At 41.0% G+C, this 22,700-nt stretch overlaps 1 protein-coding gene across 3 annotated transcripts in view; it reads left to right on the forward strand.

Moving 5' to 3' along the window:
• The window catches only part of ZDHHC9 (zinc finger DHHC-type palmitoyltransferase 9), a 31,817-nt gene that overhangs the window by 3,117 nt on the left and 6,000 nt on the right, over nt 1-22,700 (forward strand). For all 3 annotated transcript variants that reach the window (XM_057718799.1, XM_057718798.1, XM_057718800.1), the window contains 7 exons: nt 9,505-9,665; nt 13,754-13,912; nt 18,638-18,775; nt 19,721-19,767; nt 20,540-20,644; nt 21,622-21,725; nt 22,127-22,223. In XM_057718799.1, coding sequence (XP_057574782.1) covers nt 9,505-9,665; nt 13,754-13,912; nt 18,638-18,775; nt 19,721-19,767; nt 20,540-20,644; nt 21,622-21,725; nt 22,127-22,223 — 811 coding nt within the window. The remainder of the gene's footprint in view (nt 1-9,504; nt 9,666-13,753; nt 13,913-18,637; nt 18,776-19,720; nt 19,768-20,539; nt 20,645-21,621; nt 21,726-22,126; nt 22,224-22,700) is intronic.

Raw genomic sequence — 22,700 nt, forward strand, 5'->3', positions numbered from 1 at the left:
ACTAGAGCCACTGTTTGAAGTCTGTGCAGGTCACTGCTCTAGGGAAGTGGCCAGTTGGATTTTAGGGTACTGTGGCATGACTCCTGGGTATGCTGAGAATGCTGTACGCTCTAGGGATGGGAGCGATGCTCATTGGTTTGGGATTACAGTATTATGAGGAAGGCCTTGAGGAGCCAAGAGCTGTGCTTGTAGACTGTGGGCCGCACCTAATATGAGCCTGCTACAGTTCGTGTGCTCCGGTGACCTGGAAATGGAGCTCCCATGAAGGGGCGTGGCCATGGGACGGAGGAGGGGGCTTCTTGGCCAGCCTTTGTGGGTAATTAAAATGAGCTCTGGTCTCTTGGCGTTCATTTTGTCTTTCTTCTGTAAGGGCTTCAGTCTTGCCCAGTGCATCGAGTGATTTTTTGGGGGGGCTGCTTTGCTGGACTTTTTCATGGTTGCAGCTGGCTTGAGTAACAGCAAGGGAAGGAGGGGGACCTAGTTTCTAACAGGTCTAGGAAAGTAAGGTCAGAGGACCTCTTTGTCAGAGGCACTTCTGTTGCTGTTGCTGCTGCTGCTGACTTTGTAAAGTATTTGGCAAAATCAGACAGGTTGATGATGGCTTCTTAGCTGCTTTCCAGTCTGAGTTTCATGGCTGACTGTGTGTGTGTGTGTGTGTGTGTGTGTGTGTGTGTGTGTGTGTGTATTTGTGTGTGGTACAAGTGAGCGTGTGCAGGCAGGCAGGCATATGCATAACATTAAAAAAATGTTTCCCCAGTCCTCACCCATCTCTCCAAGTTTTCTTTGCTTTATTCCTGCTTTGCTTCCTTTGGGAAGAGCAGCTGAACTCTGCTTTCTATCATTCTCGCTCTTTCCTCTGCTGAATCACTGGCTCTTTTTGCCACCTCCCCGCCACCTCCCCCCACCCCCCCGCCTCAGGGTTAAATTTTTGTGGTTGGAACCATTCAAAACAGAGATGAGATTTGTTTCCAGACCCTGAGTGAGCTGGTAATTCTGGGCCCAGGAAACCTCTGGTTTGACTGGCCAAGGGAACTTGAAATTTGGAGCTACTGGCATTTGGCCCTTCTTGTATCTGGGAGCCAGACAGTCTGATTTGGATCTGTTCCACTTCAGCCCTGAAGGCCTCTGAAGAAAACTGCCTGTGGGCTGAAGCTTGTAATTAGCCAAGTTACTGTTTGACAGAGGCAGGTTGGGTTTTTCTATCAAGATGACTTTTTCCCTCAAGTTATTTCGTGCGCTTTGTCCTCAGATACGAAGGGTGAGGTTGTTTGTAAACTGTCCTGGGTTCCAGCTGTCTGGGGTAGAGTAAATATTTTTGAGGGTAGGGCTGGGGGAGGGTGTAAGAAGGGGGTGGGGGGAAGGAAGTAAAAGTGTTAGCTGAGCAGTGGAATGGGGAAGTCTACATCTGACCAAAGGGGAGAGGACCCTGGCAATGAATCTTTTTTACTGAGAAGGGTAGAATCTGTGTTTGTGAGCGTGCATGTGTGTGCGCGCACGTGCACGCGTGCATCTGTCTGTCATATGCAGACACACAGGCACTCTAGGTGGCGGCTGCCTTGAGCCTAACCAATGACAGACTGTGCAGAGGACACCAGCATGCCTCTGAGAAATGAAGTCTCTTTCTGGTCAACCTTTTTCTTTGGGGTTTATAATTTACTACCAACCATGTGGTGAGGGATAGAGTTTGGGGGCAGACTATGGACTCCTTCGCTAGCATGAGAACTTAGAGAGACCTCAGGAAATCAGTTGATCTAGCCCCTGCCTTCAGGCAGTTGAGGGTGTCTGAACCACCAGTGCCAAAGGGCTGTCTCTTTTCATCTTTAAATTGTCTAGGAGAGTAGACTATACATCCTCTGGCTGCTGCATTTTGGCCTTGAGAAAGAAAGTTCAGATCTTGAGGCACATCTGGACCTGCATTTTAGTAACAGGGTCCTGCTTGCAGCAGGTGCATAGGAACGAGTGCGAGGTGATTTATAACCACCCGTGGCACAGCTCTGGGTTGGCCAGATGGCTTGAGAAATCTGGTCAGGCGTGTGGGCGCCCTTTGATGAAAAACATGCAGTGTTAGTAGTGCCAGTGGACAGCTTTTTATTTTTGGATTTTGCCTTTACAGGTTTAGATTTCTCAAAGGAGGGACCTGTAATTTTCAGTGGGCAGACAGTAGGTTGAATACGTAAAATGAAAAAAGGTGGTCCATCCAGGAGCTAGTTAGCTCTGTATTGTTAGAAGTGTTTCCAAAGAAGCTGGGTAGCCATGTCTCAGGGCTGCTGTCACAGAGTGGATTCCTGCCCCAAATGGGAAATTGGGCTAGATTATCACTAGGCCTCTTTGAACTCTGAGAATCTGAAATTCTATATAACTCTTGTGTTTGTCTGGAAAATTCAGATACACACAGAGAAAAGGAGGGGATAGAAGATTACCAGTAGGTAGCTGTATTTTAAATGTAATTGTATCTATAGTAAATGTATTTGAATTTAGAAACAGAGTGTAAATTGTACAATGCTTAAAGAAAAGAATTTCCTTGCAAGTAGAGATTATCATACTAAGTGAACTAAGTCAGAAAGAGAAAGACAAATACCATATGATATCACTTATATATGGACTCTAAAATGTGACACAAATGAACCTATCTATGAAACAGAAACAGACTCAGGGATGTAGAGAACAGACTTGTGGTTGCCAAAGGGGAGGGGATTGGGGAAGGGATAGAGTGGGAGGGTAGGGTTAGCAGATGTAAGCTATTATATATAGAATGGATAAACAACAAGGTCCTACTGTATAGCACAGAGAACTATATTCAATATCCTGTGATAAACCATAATGGAAAAGAATATATAAAAAAAGAATGTATATATAGCTGAATCACTTTGCTGTACACCAGAAATTAATGCATTGTAAGTCAACTATACTTCAAAAAATATTTTAGTAAAAAAAAAAAAGAATTTCCTAATATATTCTTAGGATGAGGTATTTAGGAAGTGTGAGCTTTGAGCACATGAACCATTCTCAGTCCTTTCTGCCCAAACCCTGTCCAGCTTGTGTGATGAACACATAGCCAGCAGCTTGGTGGGCAATGTCAGGACACTGTAGCAGAATGACACTGACAACCTGTGAGCTGTCCAGTACTGAAAGGCTATTGTGGTATTTAGTCAAATTCAACTTCCTTATAAAGCTTGGTGAAAGGACCAAGTGCACTGTGTTCTGGAAGTGGCTTCCTAGCTGTCTCTTTTAACTTTGTGACCAGATCACTAGTGGTGTCAAGGTCCTGAGACTTCTCTTGTGGCAAGAATGATTGTGTGACTCTTGACCCCTGAAGTAGAAGTAGTTTGCTTCTATGATCAGTGCTTATGTCTCATTGTGCTGTATCTAGAGGAAATTGTATCAAGGCACTATCAAACCCTGTTGGACTGACCCTCCTGAGTGCTTCTCATGTACAGAGGAGTCATTGAATTGGATGAACTGAAAAAAAGCTTTGTAGCACTGCTTAGTAATTGTCCTACTTCTAGCCTATTCAGATTCTACCTCTTTTTCAAGTCCCTTCTTGAGTCTTTCTTCATGAAAGTTTTCTAGTAATTCCTGCACTCACAGGACTAATTGTACATACCAGTTACTTAACATATAATTATGTGACATTTTGTATATTTCCGAATTCTGTGGTTATTACACTTTGAGCTCTTTCAATGTCAGGGACTATCTTCTGTGTCTTTGTGGCCCCCACAGTGCCCTTTACCAGGCCTTAGCAGAGTAGGTGATCAATACATGTTGCTGAATTGATACATTCTGGATGCACTTAAAATGTAACAGTCTTGACTCACAGAATCATAGAGTGAGAGAGCTGGAAGGGGCCTTGGAGACTGTCCCCATCCTTTTGTAGGTGATGAAACCAAGTCTACAGAAATATCGATTGGCCAGCCAGTGCCTTTATAGGACACTACCTTTCATCTCATTTTTACCTTTTGAATACAGAATCCTGAAGACATGCAGATTACTAAAGCTGTGCATAGTGCCGAATGCTGGACCAGCATATTCTGGGGTCTTGCTAGCTAGTGTTTGTGTTACCGTAGTGGACTGACTCTAGGTTATTTTGGCCTCCCTAGCCCATGCTCCTAGAAAATAAAGGCATCTTTATGGAAAACTGAACATTCCAGCATGGCATTCTGGTAGCCTTACAGGAACAAGGAAGCCCATCTCTAAGTGTGAAGTTAGAAAGTAAGCTTTGTGTGTTACAAAGGAAATATCACCACTGTTGCCACTCCTAGTCTCTGCTGCCAGGATGAGGACAGCTCGGAGAAAAATTAAGCAATGTGTGCTCCCTACCATGTTATTCTGTGGGTAATGGTGGTGAAAGGTACACCGTGTCCCCATGGACAGGCAGAAGAGAAGAGGCAATCCGATAACAAAGTTACCAGGTTTAAGGAGACCCAGGGCTAGGTAGACCAAAGCCAAACTGACATGGCAGAGTATCCGTGCCTATAGTGACAAGGTCCAGGTTCCTGAATTCCTTAGGTGAGATTAGGAAGAGGAAAAAGTGACTTTATCATGATCTCTAACCAAGAGGCTATTCTTTTGAGAATTGCTCTGTGGAGGTTCAGCCTTGTGCTTATCTAGCCCAAGATCCTGCCTGTGACTTGGCTAACCAAAGACAATTTTAGAAAGGCATAGTCGGGCTTCCTAGGTGGTGCAGTGGTTAAGAATCCGCCTGCCAATGCAGAGGTCACGAGTTTGATCCCAGCTCCAGGAAGATCCCACATGCCGCGGAGCAACTAAACCCATGTGCCAAAAAAAAAAAGAAAGGCATAGTCACCTCTTCGATATCAATCTGTTACAGTACTTAAACTCAACTTCCTGATAAAGCCTTTCCCCTGGAGAAGGATTGGGTTAGGTCTCCTGAACAGTGTGCTTTCTTTTAACAATTCTTTCTGGTTTTGTCATTCAGAATTCATCTGTATATTTTCAGCCTCTACTACCTATTGTGGTAATGAGTTTCACACTGTCAGTCTCCACTGAATGCATCTCCCATCTTTTGAGAATGAGTCTTAATTGAGTATAGTGATCATCTATTTTGGGAAATGTGAGCACAAAGAGCAGGGATGTCCCTAGCATGCCTACATCTGTTGAGATGTTTATTGAGGGAGAGAAATCCTAAATCTTCCTCCTCAGAGATGCCAGAGGTAGTATTGAGTTTAAGAACAAAAAAAGGCATCTTATGCCTCTTGCAATAGCAAGAGGCTAGTGAATTCAGGGTAATGAATGGGATGTGTCTGGAATGGAGCAAGGAGGAGGCAAGAACCTTATGATAATGATTAGATAAGGCCAGTTAAAGAGGGCCTCGGAATACTGGCCTGAGGAGTCGGGGACTTAATATAATAGGCAGCAGGGGATTGTTCTAAGCTCTTGATCAGGAGGATATCATGGTTGAAATTTTTTATTTGTTATTTTTGAAATTTGTTATAATTGAAATGTGAAATTTATTATTATAACTGAAATTTAGCAACCTGGATAGAGATTTTGGCCTTCCTCAGTGAGAAGGTGGCTCATTGCCTCACAATTGAAAATGTCCCTGTTTGGTTAATTTCCCCCATTGCTACTGGAGCAAAACAGGGTTATGCATTTTCCTCTGACCTTCACATAGCATCAAATCTGGAGGCTGATATTAGATTATGTTTTTAGTGTCCGAGAAGACTTTTTTCCTCTTAGCAGACTCTGAGTGTCATCAGAAGAATGTCGAACCAGTCTTATGGGTGGTTCCCCATGTTTACTGTGCTCTAGAGGGAGGTCGTATGTAAAAGGACAGAAAACCGTTCATATCAGGGAGAACTTATAGCAAAGGCTTATTTCTGTGGTGTGGGATCAAGGGTCATTGTGGGGCTCTAATCCTTGGGCCATTCCTGCTGTTCCAAGCACAGCTCTTCCTTAAAGCCACCCTTAATGGCTGCTATGGGAGCAGTTTCAAGCAGCCACCAGCTTCCCAAGAGAGCTCTTCTCTGACCACTTACAGTCCTTAGAGTCTGACTCACCATCCGAACACTTGATTATTGGTCTTATTTAGCTGTTTCATGTGTTAGTTAAAATTAACTCCTATTTCTCTTGTTCTTCATTTGTTAGACCCATAAATACTTGTTGGCTGATTGATTGCACTGATAAAAGGACAACAACAAAAAACATAGCAAGAAAGCTATTAGGGAGACTTAGAAGCAGAGTATAGAACATTAGTCCATGCTGTCAGTCTGTGAGGCAGCCCTGCCATGGAATCTGTCAGGTTTGTTACCAGCTCCACTCGTGAATCTCTTTTGAGTTTTCTCATGTGAATTGAAGTCTGTGTCATTATCATCGTCCCTCCAATGAACTCTAGTGTGCTAGGGTTGGGGGATGGGACATGACACACCAGCCCAGCCTGGCACTGCTGGTTACTGCTGGTCACTACCACCATGTGGCCCATGAGACATGTGGGAGTCTGGGAGTCTGGTCGTCTGCTCCAGCTCTGGAAGCCTGAGGCCGATCAAGAGGTTGGTAGAGGATGGCTGGAAATGATGATGTCTCTTCAGGTGGCAGAAATGAAGACTTAATGGGGACATGGTTGCATTTATAAAATTCACGAGGGAGAAAAGCACCTTCTAACTCCCTGGTACTCTGAAGACAAAGGAGAGTTCTATTTCAAGAAGTGTATGGATATCATTATTCATATTGATATAGATGGAAAGTACTATGGGGTTTCAAAAACAGCTTATAGTTGTGGTGACAGATCCAGGCTTTCACTAGGACAGATCAGTGATGTTTGAATATACTCCTGACTTTTGAGGTCAATACTGGGAATTACCACCAAATCTTCACATAGCTTATTCCTATGCAAGACAGATCTGTAGCTTACTGCGATGATGGGACTGACCTAGGTGGGTATTAAAGACAGACAGATGGGTTGTAGTTCACAGTGGTCTTAGCCGCTGGCTCTCTTATTTCCTCTTATTCGGAGTAGAAAGGCCTGCTGGTCCCACATCTGCCTTCCCAGCCACACCCACTCACTAGTGACAACTGGCTGCCAGTAGCCTTGTCTCTGGAGAACAATACAATGGGCCTGTTATATACTTGTTGACATACAGAGTGGATTGTTTTAGCAGGTGCAGAAGATAGTGTGTGGAGATTACAGAGACCTTTATCCTTGATGGCGTAGTGTAATTCAAATCTAAGTTGTTCTTTGTCTGGTCAACAAGCAGGTGTTGAAATGGGACTTAGTTAAGCTTGGTCCTTCTGTGCATGGGGGCAACATTTGTGTGTGTGTGTGTGTGTGTGTGTGTGTGTGTTTTCTACTCTGTCTGTATCTTTTCCCTCTAATAAAACAGTTTAAACTCCATTTGGTGGCCAGTCAGATGGCTCTGATTTTTCTAAGGCTTTTCATTGGAGACTAGGGCAGTTTGGATCCTGGAGACGTTACTTCTTCGTTTTCAAGAGTGGTTTTAGAGATGGTCAGTGACGAGGAAGATGGCTGTTTTCTGTCAGTATGGTAATTTCATTTGGCTTGTTTGTGAAACGGAGCCTCGTGATTCTTCTGTGTTCTTTTGGGTCCCCGATAAGTGGAGCTGACTTTTCTGAATTCATTTCTTGATTAGCTGTACCAGTGAAGGAGAACAGTGGAAAAGAGGGTAATCCACAAGCTAGTGACATGCAAGGACCTTCATTACCCTGAACTCAGTCAGTCAGATCCTACCCTTGGCTTTTAAGAGAAGGAAGAAAATCATACAAAAACAAGCTAAGACCAAGGATTTTGTTAAAAAAACAAATGAGCAGGCAAACAAAAAAAAGCCACAGAAATCATTTTGCAAGTTGACTCCGTATGTTCACCTTGATGGTAAACTGCTCAGCTTAGTAGTACAATTGGTTTGCACCCCGCCCCCTCCCCCTCCATGCAGTCATGGGTGTGACCGGGAGGCAGGGGGAGGATCTCTGGGGATTGTTGCAAACCTGCAGCGAAGGTACAACCTGGGTTAAACGTGTACTCTGAGTGGACAGCAGCTTGCTTAATCCCCGTACAGATGAGGTAAGCCTTTTTCCTTAGCTTACTTTCTTCACTCTCCCTCTGGTCCTTGCTCATCCACTTATAGTCTGCCTCCAAGAAAAGATATCTATGTTGAAGGAGGAAATATGCCTCAGGAGGAGGAGAATAAAAATAGGTCAGTGATAACTCTCATCACGTATTCCCATTTATTTGGTTTGATATTCAGTTCAACTTGACAAGTATTTATTGATAGCTTCTTTGTTTCCATACTTGTATGAGGCTGTGGGAGATAGAGAACCATGATGATAATGTTAATAGCTGACATTAACTTAGCGTTTACTATGTGTCAAGGGCAGTTCTAAGCACTTTATTTATTTTCATGCATTTGAGCCACACAACCACCCTATGAAATACTGTCATTATTATCCTCATTTCACAGGTAAGGAGAGTGAAGTTAACTCAGTTACCCAGCCAGGAGTTGGTAGAGCCAGCATTCAAACCCAGGCATTCCCACTCCTAAAAGACAAGGTTCTTGCTCTTATGAAGTTCATTTGGGGAAGATGAGGTCAACATAGTGAAAAACAGTTCAGTTTAGGATAGGCCTTTGGAGGAGGCAAGACCTCGCTAAATCCCAGATTCTTCAGCTATCATAGATGTAGTGTGAGAAGTGAATGCTGTAATGCATCTAAAGAGCTTAGTTCATATGGTGTGTGCTCCGTAAATTGTGGCTGTGATGATGACAGTGATGGCATTGATGGCTTTGGATCTGAAAGACGAGTAGAGCTGGGATATCCAGAGAGAAAGAGGAATGGCCTTCCAGGTGAATCATGGGGAAAGAAGGGAACAAACATGACGTTGAGAGGGCTAAGGAGATACGATTTTCTTATTCCCTTGCTTATGGTCACTAGTCACCTACTGGCTGAGCTAATTGAGGAAGGAAGAGGAGGAGTGAGTGGATGTTGCAGAGTCAGTCAGCAGCCCTGAAGCTTTTCACTGGCCTTCAAGCATGCTGGACATACCGTCTATCTGACACTGGGACTCTGCTTCATGACTGGTCCTTATTTTTCCTTCCCCCTCCTTGAGCTCAGGCCTAATACCAGATGAGTGGGTACGAAAAGTTCTAGACATTCCCAGAGTGAGAGCAACCTGTGGTGCTTACAGTCCAGGCTCAGTTGCATCCGTGACCTTAACAGGTATGAGCCTTTGCTGAGGTACAGAGGAAATGTGGCTCCCAGTAGGCTGATGAGAGGTACTGGGCTTGAGGGTAGCAGAGGTTCCTTAGACTATCTTCTGTATATTATAGGTGGCATCAATCAATGAAGTATTTGTTGAGCGCCTAGTATGTGCAGAACCAAATGTTAGGAGTTTTTAGTAATTCAAGAGAAGTAAAAAATATGGTGCCTGCCCTTAAGGTACTGTGATTTTGTTGCGGAGACCAGATTGACATACTGGTAACAATTCAAGGTCAGTATAGGGTAGGAATAACTAAATGTTCAATTGCCTGCTTTCTTCAGATGCCGCTATCTGGCTGTCCAGCTGTCTCCTGCCATCCCTGTGTTTGCTGCAATGCTCTTCCTTTTCTCCATGGCTACACTGTTGAGGACCAGCTTCAGTGATCCTGGAGTGATCCCTCGGGCCCTACCAGATGAAGCAGCTTTCATAGAAATGGAGATAGGTGAGTTTTCTAACCAGCTGGCAAGGTGCTGTACAGTGGGTGGCTTTGATTAGTAAGGGAATGGAATCATAGTTATAGTTGCAGACTAACAGTCATTTCAGCCTTTTCCCTCTGAGATCCTGAATCTGAGATCATTACCACCCTGTAAAGAATGTGAATTTCATTCTTCCCTGTGCTAGGTTGTGTTTTAGGAGGGATTTCTTACCAAGGTCCTGCTGCACTGTTCCCAAGAAGATTTTTTTAAAACTTTTTGGAGGTCATCAATTCATTTGATTTTTCTTATGAAAACTATAAACCTTCTCTTCATAAAAATATTCTTATACACATCACATACATACAATTTTGGATATAATTTCAAGGATTCATAGATCTTTTGAAGCACATGCATGGGTTTCTAAACAAGAATTCCTGCTTTAGAGGAACACACAAGATGAGAGGGGACAGGAACCATTGAGAATTCTAGGAATGGTAAAGGGAGCAGTTACAGGCTAATCACAGTGCAGTCTGCAGCTCAGCGTAGGGCTCTTTGAGACAGAGATGAAGTGCTACACTACCCAGGAACCAGGGTGCCTTCATGAATTGAAGCAGAACATCCCAGGACTTGAAGAGGGGATATCCTGGGAGCTCACACTGGGAAAGAAGGCTGTGATGCCAGTGCTAGGAGGGACTGGGAGCCCACCAGATCCAACAGTGGTGACTGCCTAAGTTGTTCTCAAGTCTGGTACCCAAGTAGCTAGAGTCAGCATCCAAGCCACGTAGAGTTGAAGGAAGGGTCCCAGGACTTGTAAGACTAAAAGCTGTGCCAGTGGAGCACCAATCTGTGGTTATCCTTTAGTTCTTTTAAGTGCTTTGTTGTTGTTGTTGTTTGTTTGTTTGTTGGGATTTTAGTATTATTTAATTTAAAAAACACAAACACATTGGGGTTCTAATAGATATTATATTTATATATTACTTTTGAAATAATGTACATTTGTATAATTATTATGTGTAATTATCTCCAAAAAGATGATACATCTTTCTGTATTTTTAGACTGAATTTTCTGTCCTTTAATAAAATTTTTATAGTTTTTTAACATAGTTTCTGTACTCATATTGTTTACTCCTAATGTTTATGTGCATGCTATTGTCAAGGAAATATTTTCTCCCAGTTCTAGTTGGTTTCTTTTTTTCAACAGTTTTATTGAGATATAATTGTCATGTGACATTGTGTAAGTTTAAGGTGTACAACATTTTGATTTGATATTCTTTTAGGTTGCTTTGAAAGCTTCCAGCTTTTGTCTTAATTTTGTTTATTTAGCTGTTTATTTAGCTTCTTAGTGGATTTCTTTTTGAAAAATTTCAATCTGTTTTAGTTGGACTAAGGGGACATAGTTTGTGCACATCTGAGCTCAGACTACTTAGGGATGGGGTGAGGGTGGGAAGTGTGGGAGGGAAACAGAGGCAAGGTGTGTTGGCGCAGCTGGAGTCAGGGAAGACCTGGGCTAGTTAGGAGCAAGATAGCAAGGGACAGTTGTGAATGTAGTCTTTTCTCTCTCTGGGTTATTCTTTTATCATCCTCTTTCCATTCACATGTGAAGAAACTGAAGGTCAAGGTAGTGCCTTGACTTGATCTTGCCCCTCACGGCAGACTGTTAGCAATGTTAGCTCTGTTTTGCCAGATTCCTGGACCCTGGGTCCCGGCTCAAACTGTCAGGTTGTTACCTCTGCGTTTAGCATGTTTCTCTCAATAGTAGAGTACGTTCTTGAGTTCATACGTATGTTTATGTTAGCAAGTTTTTGTCAACTTACATTCAGCCCTGTAGTGGATATGCTGTGGGTGGGGGCTGGGTGGGGGAGAGAAGAAGACTCGTGGTTCCCTTGCATCGTAGGGCGCCTCCTGGGGAGGATGAGCCATGAACTCTCTCCCAGGTGCCCTCATGGAAAGCACATGCAGAGGAATGGTAAGGTGACATGCTGGTACTTATCCTCTAATGAATAGCTATCTCCATTCTTTTAAGACTTGTGTCACACTGTTATTGTTTGATTTCACAGCATCCACCCCACTCTGCAAAAAAGGGAAAAAAGTTCCATATGGCAGATATTTTTAAAATCAAAGTGAATTGAAAAAATATTCTGTTTTTAGAATTATCCTGCACAGCAAGGGTGCAATGAGACAGGCACTCTCATATGTTGCAGAAGGGCGGTGTGCAAATTGATACAATCTGTCTGGGAAGCAGTTTGGCAATAAGTGATATGGGCTTTAAGGGTTCATAGCCTTTGACCAAGTAATTTCACTTCTCTCAGGATTAGCTAAAGTAAATAATCAGAGATTTACACAAATAATTGTAGAAGGATTTTTAATGCATCATTTTTCTTTTTCCTAGCTGTTTTAATGCCAGCAACTTCATATATTACTCCTCAGGCTTCAACATGCTTTTCTTTTTTTCTTTATGTTTTAGAAATTAATTTTAGCACATGAACATATTCTTGAGGAAGGGAGGAGGGGATTGGGATTAGGGTGGAGATCAAAGGGAACTTAAGCTTTTTCTGTAATGTTTTAAGTTTTTGCATGCAGCATCATTTAGATAGCAAAATACCAGAGGCAACTTAAATGCCCAATAACATGGTTAAATAAATTACAGTACACGTATATGATAAAATATTGTATTGCCAATAATGATGTTTTCAGAAAAGAAATTGACAACCATGGAAAAATGCTCACTGTATAAAGTTAAGTGAAAAATACAGGGTATAAAATTGTATCCATAATATAATCTCAAATTTAAAAAATTATAAATGTTTATCTGTTGAGTAGAAGGAAATACACCAAAATGCATAAATATCCCTGAGTTGAGAGACTGCCAGTGATTTTTTTTGTCTTCATATTTTCTGTTTTTTCCCAATTTTTTACAGTAAGCATGTATTACTCTTATTTTTAAATAACTGTTTTTCTGATTCTAAATATTACCAGTCTTTTTTCATGCAGATATTTTTCTTTTGCAAGATAAAATCTTTTATACATGCTTCTTTTTAGCATACCTTTTCATTTTTCAGTATATTCTGAATATTTTCCTGTGATCATTTAAAATGTGTACATCATTTAAAATGGCCAAATTCCATCCTATGTATGTATCATAATTAACTTAACCAACCTCCTGTTATGATATTGAGGTTATTTTCAGTCTTTCACTATTGAAAGGGATTTCTGTGACAAATATCCTGTGTTAACATCTTTTGTACATCTCTTTGTAATTCTTTTATACATTTATTTATTTATTTATTGGCTGTGGTGGGTCTTCATTGCTGTACACGGGCTTTGTCTAGTTGTGGCGAGTGGGGGCTACTCTTCGTTGTGGTGCGCAGGCTCCTCATTGCCATTGCCATGGCTTCTTTTGTTACAGAGCACAGGCTCTAGGCATGTGGACTTCATTAGTTGCGGCACACGGGCTCAATAGTTGTGGTGCACGGGCTTAGTTGCTCCACAGCATGTGGGATCTTCCTGGAGCAGGGTTCAAACCCGTGTCCCCTGCATTGGCAGGCGGATTCTTAACCACTGCACCACCTAGGAAGTCCCTCTTTGTAATTTTGATAAGTTCCTAGAAGTAGAATTGCTGGGTCAAAAGTTTACATATTTAGGGACTTCTCTGGTGGTCCAGCGGGTAAGACTCTGTGCTCCCAATGCAGGGGGCCTGGGTTTGATCCCTGGTCGGGGAACTAGATCCCGCATGCATGCCGCAACTAAGAGTCTGCATGCCGCAACTAAGAAGTCTGCATGCCGCAACTAAAGATCTTGCATGCTGCAACTAAGACCTGGTGCAGCCTAAATAAATAATTAACTTTTTTGTAATCAGCCAAAAAGCTTGAAGAAACACTATTTTACATGTACACAAAATAATTGCATGGCACTCAATGGAATTTTGGGAGGATACTCTGTGGGAAGATACTCTGTGATGTTGAGAGTCTAGTCTGGAAATGCCAGTCTGGAGGTGACAGTGGGCCTAGGGAACATTTGATTACTCCCATTGCTCTTGGAGAGGTGGTGAGACTTTCAGGCTCAAATAATGGCTCACCAGTCAGCAGTGGTGTTAACTGTCTTTACTGATCTACAGAAGCTACCAATGGTGCGGTACCCCAAGGCCAGCGACCACCCCCTCGTATCAAGAATTTCCAGATAAACAACCAGATTGTGAAGCTGAAATACTGTTATACATGCAAGATCTTCCGGCCTCCGCGGGCCTCTCATTGCAGCATCTGTGACAACTGTGTGGGTGAGTAAAACCAAGGGGACTTCGCCTGGGGGAAAGGCTGAATTGAAGAAGAGGGTCAGGGTGATTTTTCTCAGGAAAAATCAGTGGGGTGGGAAGATAGATTTAGATAGGAAACAAGCTAGATTTTTAGTTAGGAAACAGATAGAAAACAAGCTTCTGAACAATTGTAAATCAGCTGTACTTCTGTAGATCAAATCATAATTTAAATATCCTCTAGTCTAAAAAAAACAGTCTCTTTGGTAAATAAGGAAATGAACTTTACCTGTTTTTTAAATCTAGATCTTCCTCTACTGGATCTGCTTCAAGTGGAACCCCTCTTACATAGGGGGAGGAGAATCCTAGTCCACTGGAGGGCAGCATCGGGGAAGGAAGGGCTAAATAAGAAGTGGTGTTCCAAGAAGAAAAAAGTTGCTAGCATTTGTTGAATTCCTAGTATATACTAGGCACTTGCTAAGTGCTTTCCCTTTCTCTCATTTAAGACTCATAAGAACCCCATAAGATAGGTATTATCCCCATTTTACAGATGAGGAAATAGATGAAGCACCTTTGTGCAGGTTCATATAACTAAATTTGTATGAGATGAAGCTGGAACAGCTCAGATTCCAAAACCCTCATTTGTTCTTTCTCTGCTTCTGCTGCAAGGGTTGGGGGGCGTATGTGTGCATATACAGAGGTCTGTACTTCTATCTGCATATATGTGACAGTTGTAATCACTGCCTAGTGTATGCTCAACCCTGGGAAAGATCAAAAACAGGCAGTAAATATGTCTGTTGACAGGCAAATATGTGCAGTTCCTTATATTATCAATAGGCATACTTTCAGCATTCTTTATACATGCCATGGAGCATGCCTGCATACATTGCTTTCCTCTTATTAGCCGATTTTTTTTAGGTTAAGGTTGGGAAGATATATCTTACTTTATATGGTAAAAGCTATATGTAGATAGGATTTTTATAAATTGAAACTCATTTTAAATGAGCCAGGAAACTTGATATTTCAAGAAAGTCTGATGTGAAGGTTTTCAAAAAGAATTCCCTCTCCTTATTAATATTCCTAAACATACAGAACTCATGCAAATTGATTTTTTTAAAAAAGAAGTACTGGGGCTTCCTTGGTGGTGCAGTGGATAAGACTCCGCACTCTCAACGCAGGGGCCCGGGTTTGATTCCTGGTAAGGGAACTAGATCCCACATATACGCCACAACTAAGAGTTTGCATGCCACAACTAAGGAGCCCTGGAGCCACAACTAAGGAGCCCATGTGCTGCAACTAAGGAGTCTGCCTGCCACAACTAAGACCCAGTGCAACCAAATAAATAAATATTTTTTTTAAAAAAGCACTAACATTTCAATAGAAATATGGACAGCAGATAAAATGGGAATGCAATTAATTTCTCAACATGAAAAAGAAGTTCATCTCTACTAAAAATCAAAGAAATAAAAATTAAAACAAGATCTTTTTAAATCTAGAAATTTAGCAAGGAAAATCTGATAATGCTTAATCCTACACTGATAGGAGTGTAAATTGGAACAAACTTTTTGGAAGGCAACCTTGTAAGATTCATGAAAGCCTTAAAACATGTATACCCTTTAATGTCAGTGACTTGCTTTCTAGGGATCTATCCCAAGAAAATAATTAGGGATATGGTAAAGATTTCAGTATGGACATATTTACCTCCAGGTTATTACAGTAATGAAAAATTGGAAAGAACCTAATTGTCCATCAGTAGATAAATGGTCAAATAAATTGTGGAACATTCATACAGTGGATTTCTATGTAAAAACCTCATACCAGAGAGCTAAATGAAATAAAATAGAAGATAGGCTACATTTATAATGTGATCTCAGTTACACATTTAAAAAAATATAAGTATGTATAAAGAATTATGCAAGGAAGTACTCCAGAATGCTTATTGTCTATTATCTGTGGGTTGTGGAGTTATAAGGGATTTTGTTTCCTTCATTACAAAAAAATTATTTTCAAGTTTTCTGCAATGAGCATGTATTACTTGTATCAATATTATCAGAAAAAGGCGTCATTTATAATATATTGATGGTAAAAATATTGAATATACCTTTATAAATCTGTATATTCCAGTGTTTTTTATATGGCTATCTTCCTTCCCTTTTCTGAACAGATGTATTGTAGCCCTTTAACTAGGAGATGCACCATTCTTACAACCTTATTTTTTGACTGGTACACAGCTCATTGTGCTTTAAAAATGATGTATTTTATTCTTTGTGCTTTTTTGATTCATTGAAATAATACATGTTCATTGTAGAAAATATGGAAAGTACAGGTGTAAATAAAACTTAATCCCAAACTCACTCTCCATTTTGCCATATTTTCTTCTAGTCTTTCTCTTGTTTGTGAAATTGGATCACACATGATAGAGTTTTTACTACTGCCTTTGTCACTTATCATTATATCCTGAGCATTTTTCTACATCTTTAATAAATGTTTTTTTAATATATTATTTTAATGACTGCATAATCCATCATATGGCTAGGTTCTAGTTTATTTAAGTGGTCTTCTATCAGTAGATACTATTCACTATCCAATTTTATTCATTATTATGACTGCAATCAAAATTATTAAATTTTTTTAATTATTAAATTTTTTAAAAAATAATTAAATTTAAGGATATGGTGAAATTGAAACCTTCATACATTGCTGGTGGGAATGTAAAATGGTGCAGCCACTGTGGAGACTAATTTGGCAGTTCTTCAAAAAGTTAAACATAGAATTATATGACCCAGCAATTCGACTCCTGGGTATATACCTTTATTAGTGTGCTCAGGCTGCTGTAACAAAATACCACAGACTAAGTAGCTTAAATAACAGAAATTTAATTTCTCATAAATTAAATTGCTGGAGGTTAGAAGTCCAAAATCGCAGTGCCGACTGGGTTGATTTCTGGTGAGGCTTGCAGGTGGCCACCTTCTTGCTGTGTCCTCACATGGCCTTTTCTCTGTGCTCGCGCACTTCTGGTGTCCCTTCTTTTCTTCTTATAAGGATACCAGTTGAAAAAAAAAAAGGATACCAGTCGTATTGGATTAGGGCCCCACCCTTATGACCTCATTTAACTTTAGTTACCTCCTTAGCGGCCCTGTCTCCAAGTACAGTCACATTGGGGATTAGGGCTTCAACATATGAATTTTAGGGGGACACAATTCTGTCCATAACAATAGCAAAAAAGAATTGGAACCAGGAATTCAAACATATTTGTACATCAGTGTTCACATCAGCATTGTTCACAAGTAACCAAAAGATAGAGACAATCCAAGGGGTGATTTGGGGGTGATGAAAATTTTTGGAAATAGGTGATGGTTGCACAACATTGTGGATGTAATTAATGCCAGTGAATTTTACACTTAAAATTGGTTAAAATGGCAAATTGTATGTTTTATATATTTTTACCACAATAAAAATTTTAATAAAAAAGTATTGAACTTAAATCTCTGTGCACATCCCTGTTTCCTTATGAGAAATTACTAAAAATGGATTTATTCTGCCAAAGAGGTGAATATTATTAAGGCTCTTGATACATACAGCAAGATTGCTTTCCAGAAAGGGTCTCTCAATTTGTACTTCCATAAACAGTATATTAGAGTGTACATTTTACCATGTTCTCACTAGCACTGAATATTATTTTTTACATTCTTATTTTGATAGGCAAAAAAGTGTCTTATTGTTGAATTAGTATTGCACTGAGTTATTAGTGAATCTAAAAATGTTTAAATATATGTTTATGTGTTAAATAACATAATAACTGTTGCTTTTTGACTGTTTTCTTGAAGGAGTGTTTGTATTTTGCTATTGATATATAAAGACTTTTCATAGACTAAGTTACAAAATTCACATGCAGTCTTGGTGTTTTTTTCCTCTTTAATTTTCTTTATAGTATTTTTAACATATATGAAATATTTTTTAAAGTGTATGGATTCAAACTATTTTTCTTTGTCATCTGTGTTTTTTTCTATTACTTTTATGCTTAGAAAGTCCTTCTACATACAAGAGACATATGTTCACCTATTCTTTATGGTTATTTTAAGGTTTCACTTCGTTTTTACATTGAACTCTTTAATTCATCTGGAATTAATTCTGATAAATAGTGTGAGGAAAAAAGATCTAACCTTATTTTCAACCAAGTAACCAGTTGTCTCCAAGTTGTTTACCCTTTCTCCACTGGTTTGAAGCACTGCCATTCTCAGACAGTAAATTTTTATATATTCTGTTTCTGGGCAATTTCCATTCCATTGAGCTATGCCGCACCATTTAAGGTATTGTAGGTTTATAATTTTTTACTAACTGCAGTTTAAGAAAAACCACACTACTCATTTTTCAAAATTTCCTTGGCTATTTACACCTATTTATTCTTTCTGCACTTTGTAGACACACTTACTAAGACTTTTCTTTGGAAAAGCAAGATCTTTGCTGTTAACTGACAGTGAGACAGATCACTTAACCCCTCAGTGTCTCAGTTTCCTCATCTGTAAAATGGAGAAAAGAATGTCTTCTTTTGCCCAACTTCCAGGATGATTATGGGGATCAAATGAGATGGCTGTGAAAACATTGTGAATGAAAAAGTGAAAAATAAAAACCAGTGTTTTTTACAGTTGAAATAGGCAATGATCCTGGGGGTTGGGGAATTAGGTATTAAATGGATGGCGGGGTTGTGCTTCGTTTTGGAGGCTTTGGCACTGGACTCTCTTTCTCCCACAGAGCGCTTCGACCATCACTGCCCCTGGGTGGGGAACTGTGTTGGAAAGAGGAACTACCGCTACTTCTACCTCTTCATTCTTTCTCTGTCCCTCCTCACCATCTATGTCTTTGCCTTCAACATCGTCTACGTGGCCCTCAGTGAGTATATTGTTGTGTATGTTGTTGGAGGGGTGGGTGGTTGGAGAAGACTTGAGGACAGCTTAGGGGAGTGGTTCCGTATCCTGGTGGGACTTTACCATTGTGATCGCACCTTAGGACCAGTTAGAAGTGAACACTACTATCTGCTCCTGGGCAAAGCTTCAAACCTTAGCTCACATCAGTCAGGATTTACTGAGTGTGTTGGCCTTCTCAGTGGCCCTCTGCTGGGGACCAGGACCATAATTACTGGTGTGTACCTAGAGTACTGGGCATTTCTGAGGTGATCCCAAAAGTTGGGGATGTATTTTTGGCTATATGTGTCCTCTCTTCTGCCTCATAAGACCTGCCCTTGTGTCAGGTGATAGAAGGGATTATACCAGAGAAATGTTTTTTAGTGGCTTATGGTCTACTTTGGAAGATAGAAAATACACACCTTTGTGTGTGTGTGTGTGTGTGTATGTGCGCGCTCACACACACACACAAAACAACCCAAGGGCAGATGGAATGCGGAGTTAAAGGAGTGGTCTTAATGAAGGCAGCTTCCTGGAAAGAGGTGAGTTCTGAGCTGGGTTTTGAACAGTGGAGAGATACAAATTGGTGAAGAGAGGATTTTTCTTGGATATTTCTGATTTCTTTCATCTATGAATGAATATCTGTCCCCCTCCATGGCCATAGCTGGAGGCTAGGGAAAAGGGAGGGGAGCCAGATGCTTGGCTTGTGGCTGACTGTCTAGTCCAGTGTTGGGTCCTGCATTGGAAAGGTGAACCTTTTAGTCAAGAGAGTACCAGCTTGGAGGTGTGAGTCCCTTGCCTGAATGAAGGCTTATCTCTTGCCAGCTTGTAACAAGGGATAGGGAGGGAAGAAAGTGAATAGGCGCTAGGGTATGTGTGTATTTTTTACTAAAGTTACTAATGTTTCTCTCTACTCCTCCTCCCAATTTCACAGAATCCTTGAAAATTGGCTTCCTGGAGACATTGAAAGAAACTCCTGGAACATATCCTCCCCTGGCAGTATGTCCCTGTGAAGCCTTCTTAAACTACTTTTCAGCGTGCTCTCTGTCTGCAGTTCTCCACCATCTCATTTTTCAGACGTCAGAGAGTGCCAATGTCTAAAATTTAAAAATGTAGTCTTAGTGGTAGCAACCAGAATGGAAGATGGCCAGGGCTTAAAGGGAGGTCTTTCCTTCACCCTTGTCTCCACTGCCTTCCTCCCAAGTCCTTCTGATCCCAGGCTCAGCCCTACCTTCTCTAGTGGGCTGTACTTTGTTCTCAATAGACCTCTTGTGTCACTTACTAGAAGTCCCACCTTCCTGTTACAGCTAAGGCTTATTTTGTACAGCAGTTACATTTCTGAAAAGGAGATTCAGATGGGATTTCTAGAAATCACATTCTTGTTTTCTTCCCAACGATTTTTTCATTTACAAAGTTTATTTTTTGATGTGTTTTCTGTTGGCAGTGATGGCCAACATTGTTTAGCTTTGGACCCCTCCTAAATATCCTCTTCAAAGAACCAGTGATGAATAAACAGACAAACACCCAAATACACTAGATCTGTTAGAGAGCTACTTGTAGTGAGTAAACAGGAGTCCTTTACCTTTCATGAGAGATATAGCCAGTGAGTTTAGAATTCATCTGTTGTTATATATGGATATATATTTATTATATATGTTCCAAGGGGTAAAGATGGTGTGACTGGTGCCATGAGTCTGGACTGAGGCATCAAGTTCCCTGATGTGGCTTCTTCAACATTCCTTAACAACACCTCACTGTTCTAGAAGTACTCATTTGCTTCTTCACACTCTGGTCCGTCGTGGGACTGACTGGATTCCACACTTTCCTTGTGGCTCTCAACCAAACAACCAATGAAGACGTGAGTCAACTTTTCCTCTCCTCATCACATATTCCTCTACCAAAAGCCTGTTCTCTAATTACCTGCTAGAGAACTGAGTCTCCAGGGGCTGGGATATTGAGGCAGGCAGAAGCCAGGTGTGGGAGATTGTTAAACCAGGTGTGTGGAAGAAAAGGCAGACTGCTTTGTTTGGAGCTGAATGCCTGTATGGAATTCGGAAGGAAAGGTTGAATGGTTGGGTGGGCACAAGGTCTTCAGCTGTTCATAGGTTCCTAAAGGATAACTGGTGCCTCTGGGTTTGGAATGGAGAGGGACAGTTGCATTGAGTAAATCCTTGCTTTTAAAAAGTTACCGATTAATCCATTTTCATTGTAGAAAATCAGAAAATACAGATGAGCAAAAAATAGCAAATAAGTCCCTGTAATTTTACCTCCTAGGCATCACCATTGTTAATGGTATGATCTATAGTCTTCTAGATTTGTATAGACTTCTTCCCATGTTTGTTTATGTGAATATATTATATATTTTTATTTTATTTTATTTTATTTTATTTTTTAAAAGCTCTTTATTAGAGTATAATTGCTTTACACTGTTGTGCCAGTTTCTGCTGTACAACAAATTGAATCAGCTGTATTTATACATATATCCCCATATGCCCTCCCTCCTGCAACTCCTTCCCACCCTCCCTATCCCACCCCTCTAAATCTTATGTATTTTTAAGTGGAAATAATACCTAACACTCAATATCTGCTTTTTTCACTCTGTTGTAAATATTTTTCCATAGCTATGCATGTATTTCTTTTTTTTTTCTATTGTGGTAAAAGACACGTAACATAAAGTGCACCACCATCTTAAACCATTTTTAAGTGTACAATTAGTACATTCACATTGTTGTGCAACCATCACCACCATCCATCTCCAGAATTTTTTCATCTTCCCATGCTGCATGTATTTCTTCAATATAATGTTTAATGTAAGCCTTGGCTTTTATCTTGCAGATCAAAGGCTCATGGACAGGGAAGAATCGTGTCCAGAATCCCTATAGCCATGGCAACATTGTGAAGAACTGCTGTGAAGTGCTGTGTGGCCCCTTGCCCCCCAGGTACTCAGAGGACTAGAAGGTCCTGGAACTCTTGGGACAAGCAGTTCGATCCGATCCTGTTACCTGGTTTGATGCATTCTTCTGAACATGGCCTTTTGGTGTCAAAAGAGGTCTTCCCAGGGATTGTCCCTTGATGCCATATCTATGTGGACCATAGACCATGAGCTGGTTGTTTTGAAGGGATGACCTTTCAGTCGTATTTCATTTGTTTGTTCCCTTATTAATGTGGTATTCCCTGGTTTGTGGAAGAAAAAGTGAATGGAAGGTAGGAGATGTGTGCTAGGATTAGGCTAGACCGCCAAAGGGCAGGTGTATGTTTTCTAGCACACACAGGAAGGTTCAATGGGGTGGGTGGATGGAGAGGTAGATGCAAAGTACTTTAACTCTCCTGTCTCCTTCAGTGTGCTGGATCGGAGGGGTATTTTGCCACTGGAGGAAAGTGGAAGTCGACCTCCCAGTACCCAAGAGGCCAGTACCAGCCTCTTGCCTCAGAGCCCAGTAAGTATTCCTGACTTTTTAAGGCTTTTAGACTTTCAGGCTGAGTCGGTGATAGAGGGTGTAGGCTAAATTTACACCTTAGAAATATAATTAGGCAATTTCGTGTCCATTCACTCCAGCTTCCCTGTCTCTGCTTCTGCCCTGACGGTGCCTTAAGATGTTTGTGCCCTTGACATAGATTAAGATCTAGTCATTTCTTCAGCATTCTGTGCCAGCCAATGTGCTGGATGCTAGGGATACACCAGTGGACAAGTCACACGATGTCCTTGCTCTTACGGAGCTCTTTATCTGGTGGGGATGAGAGAAAACAGGCTATTAGTCAAGGTAGTGAAAAGCACCCTGGTGAAGGAAGCATGAAATGCTATAAGAGCAATAACAGGGGTCAGGGGAGTGGGTTGGAGTTAGTGGTATGGTTACCTTGGTAGAAGCAAGCTTCCTCACTGGAATATGCAGATGTTTGGAAACTCTCCCAGCTAT

Source organism: Hippopotamus amphibius, chromosome X (genome assembly GCF_030028045.1).
Source record: "Hippopotamus amphibius kiboko isolate mHipAmp2 chromosome X, mHipAmp2.hap2, whole genome shotgun sequence".
Taxonomy (NCBI): Eukaryota; Metazoa; Chordata; class Mammalia; order Artiodactyla; family Hippopotamidae; genus Hippopotamus; species Hippopotamus amphibius.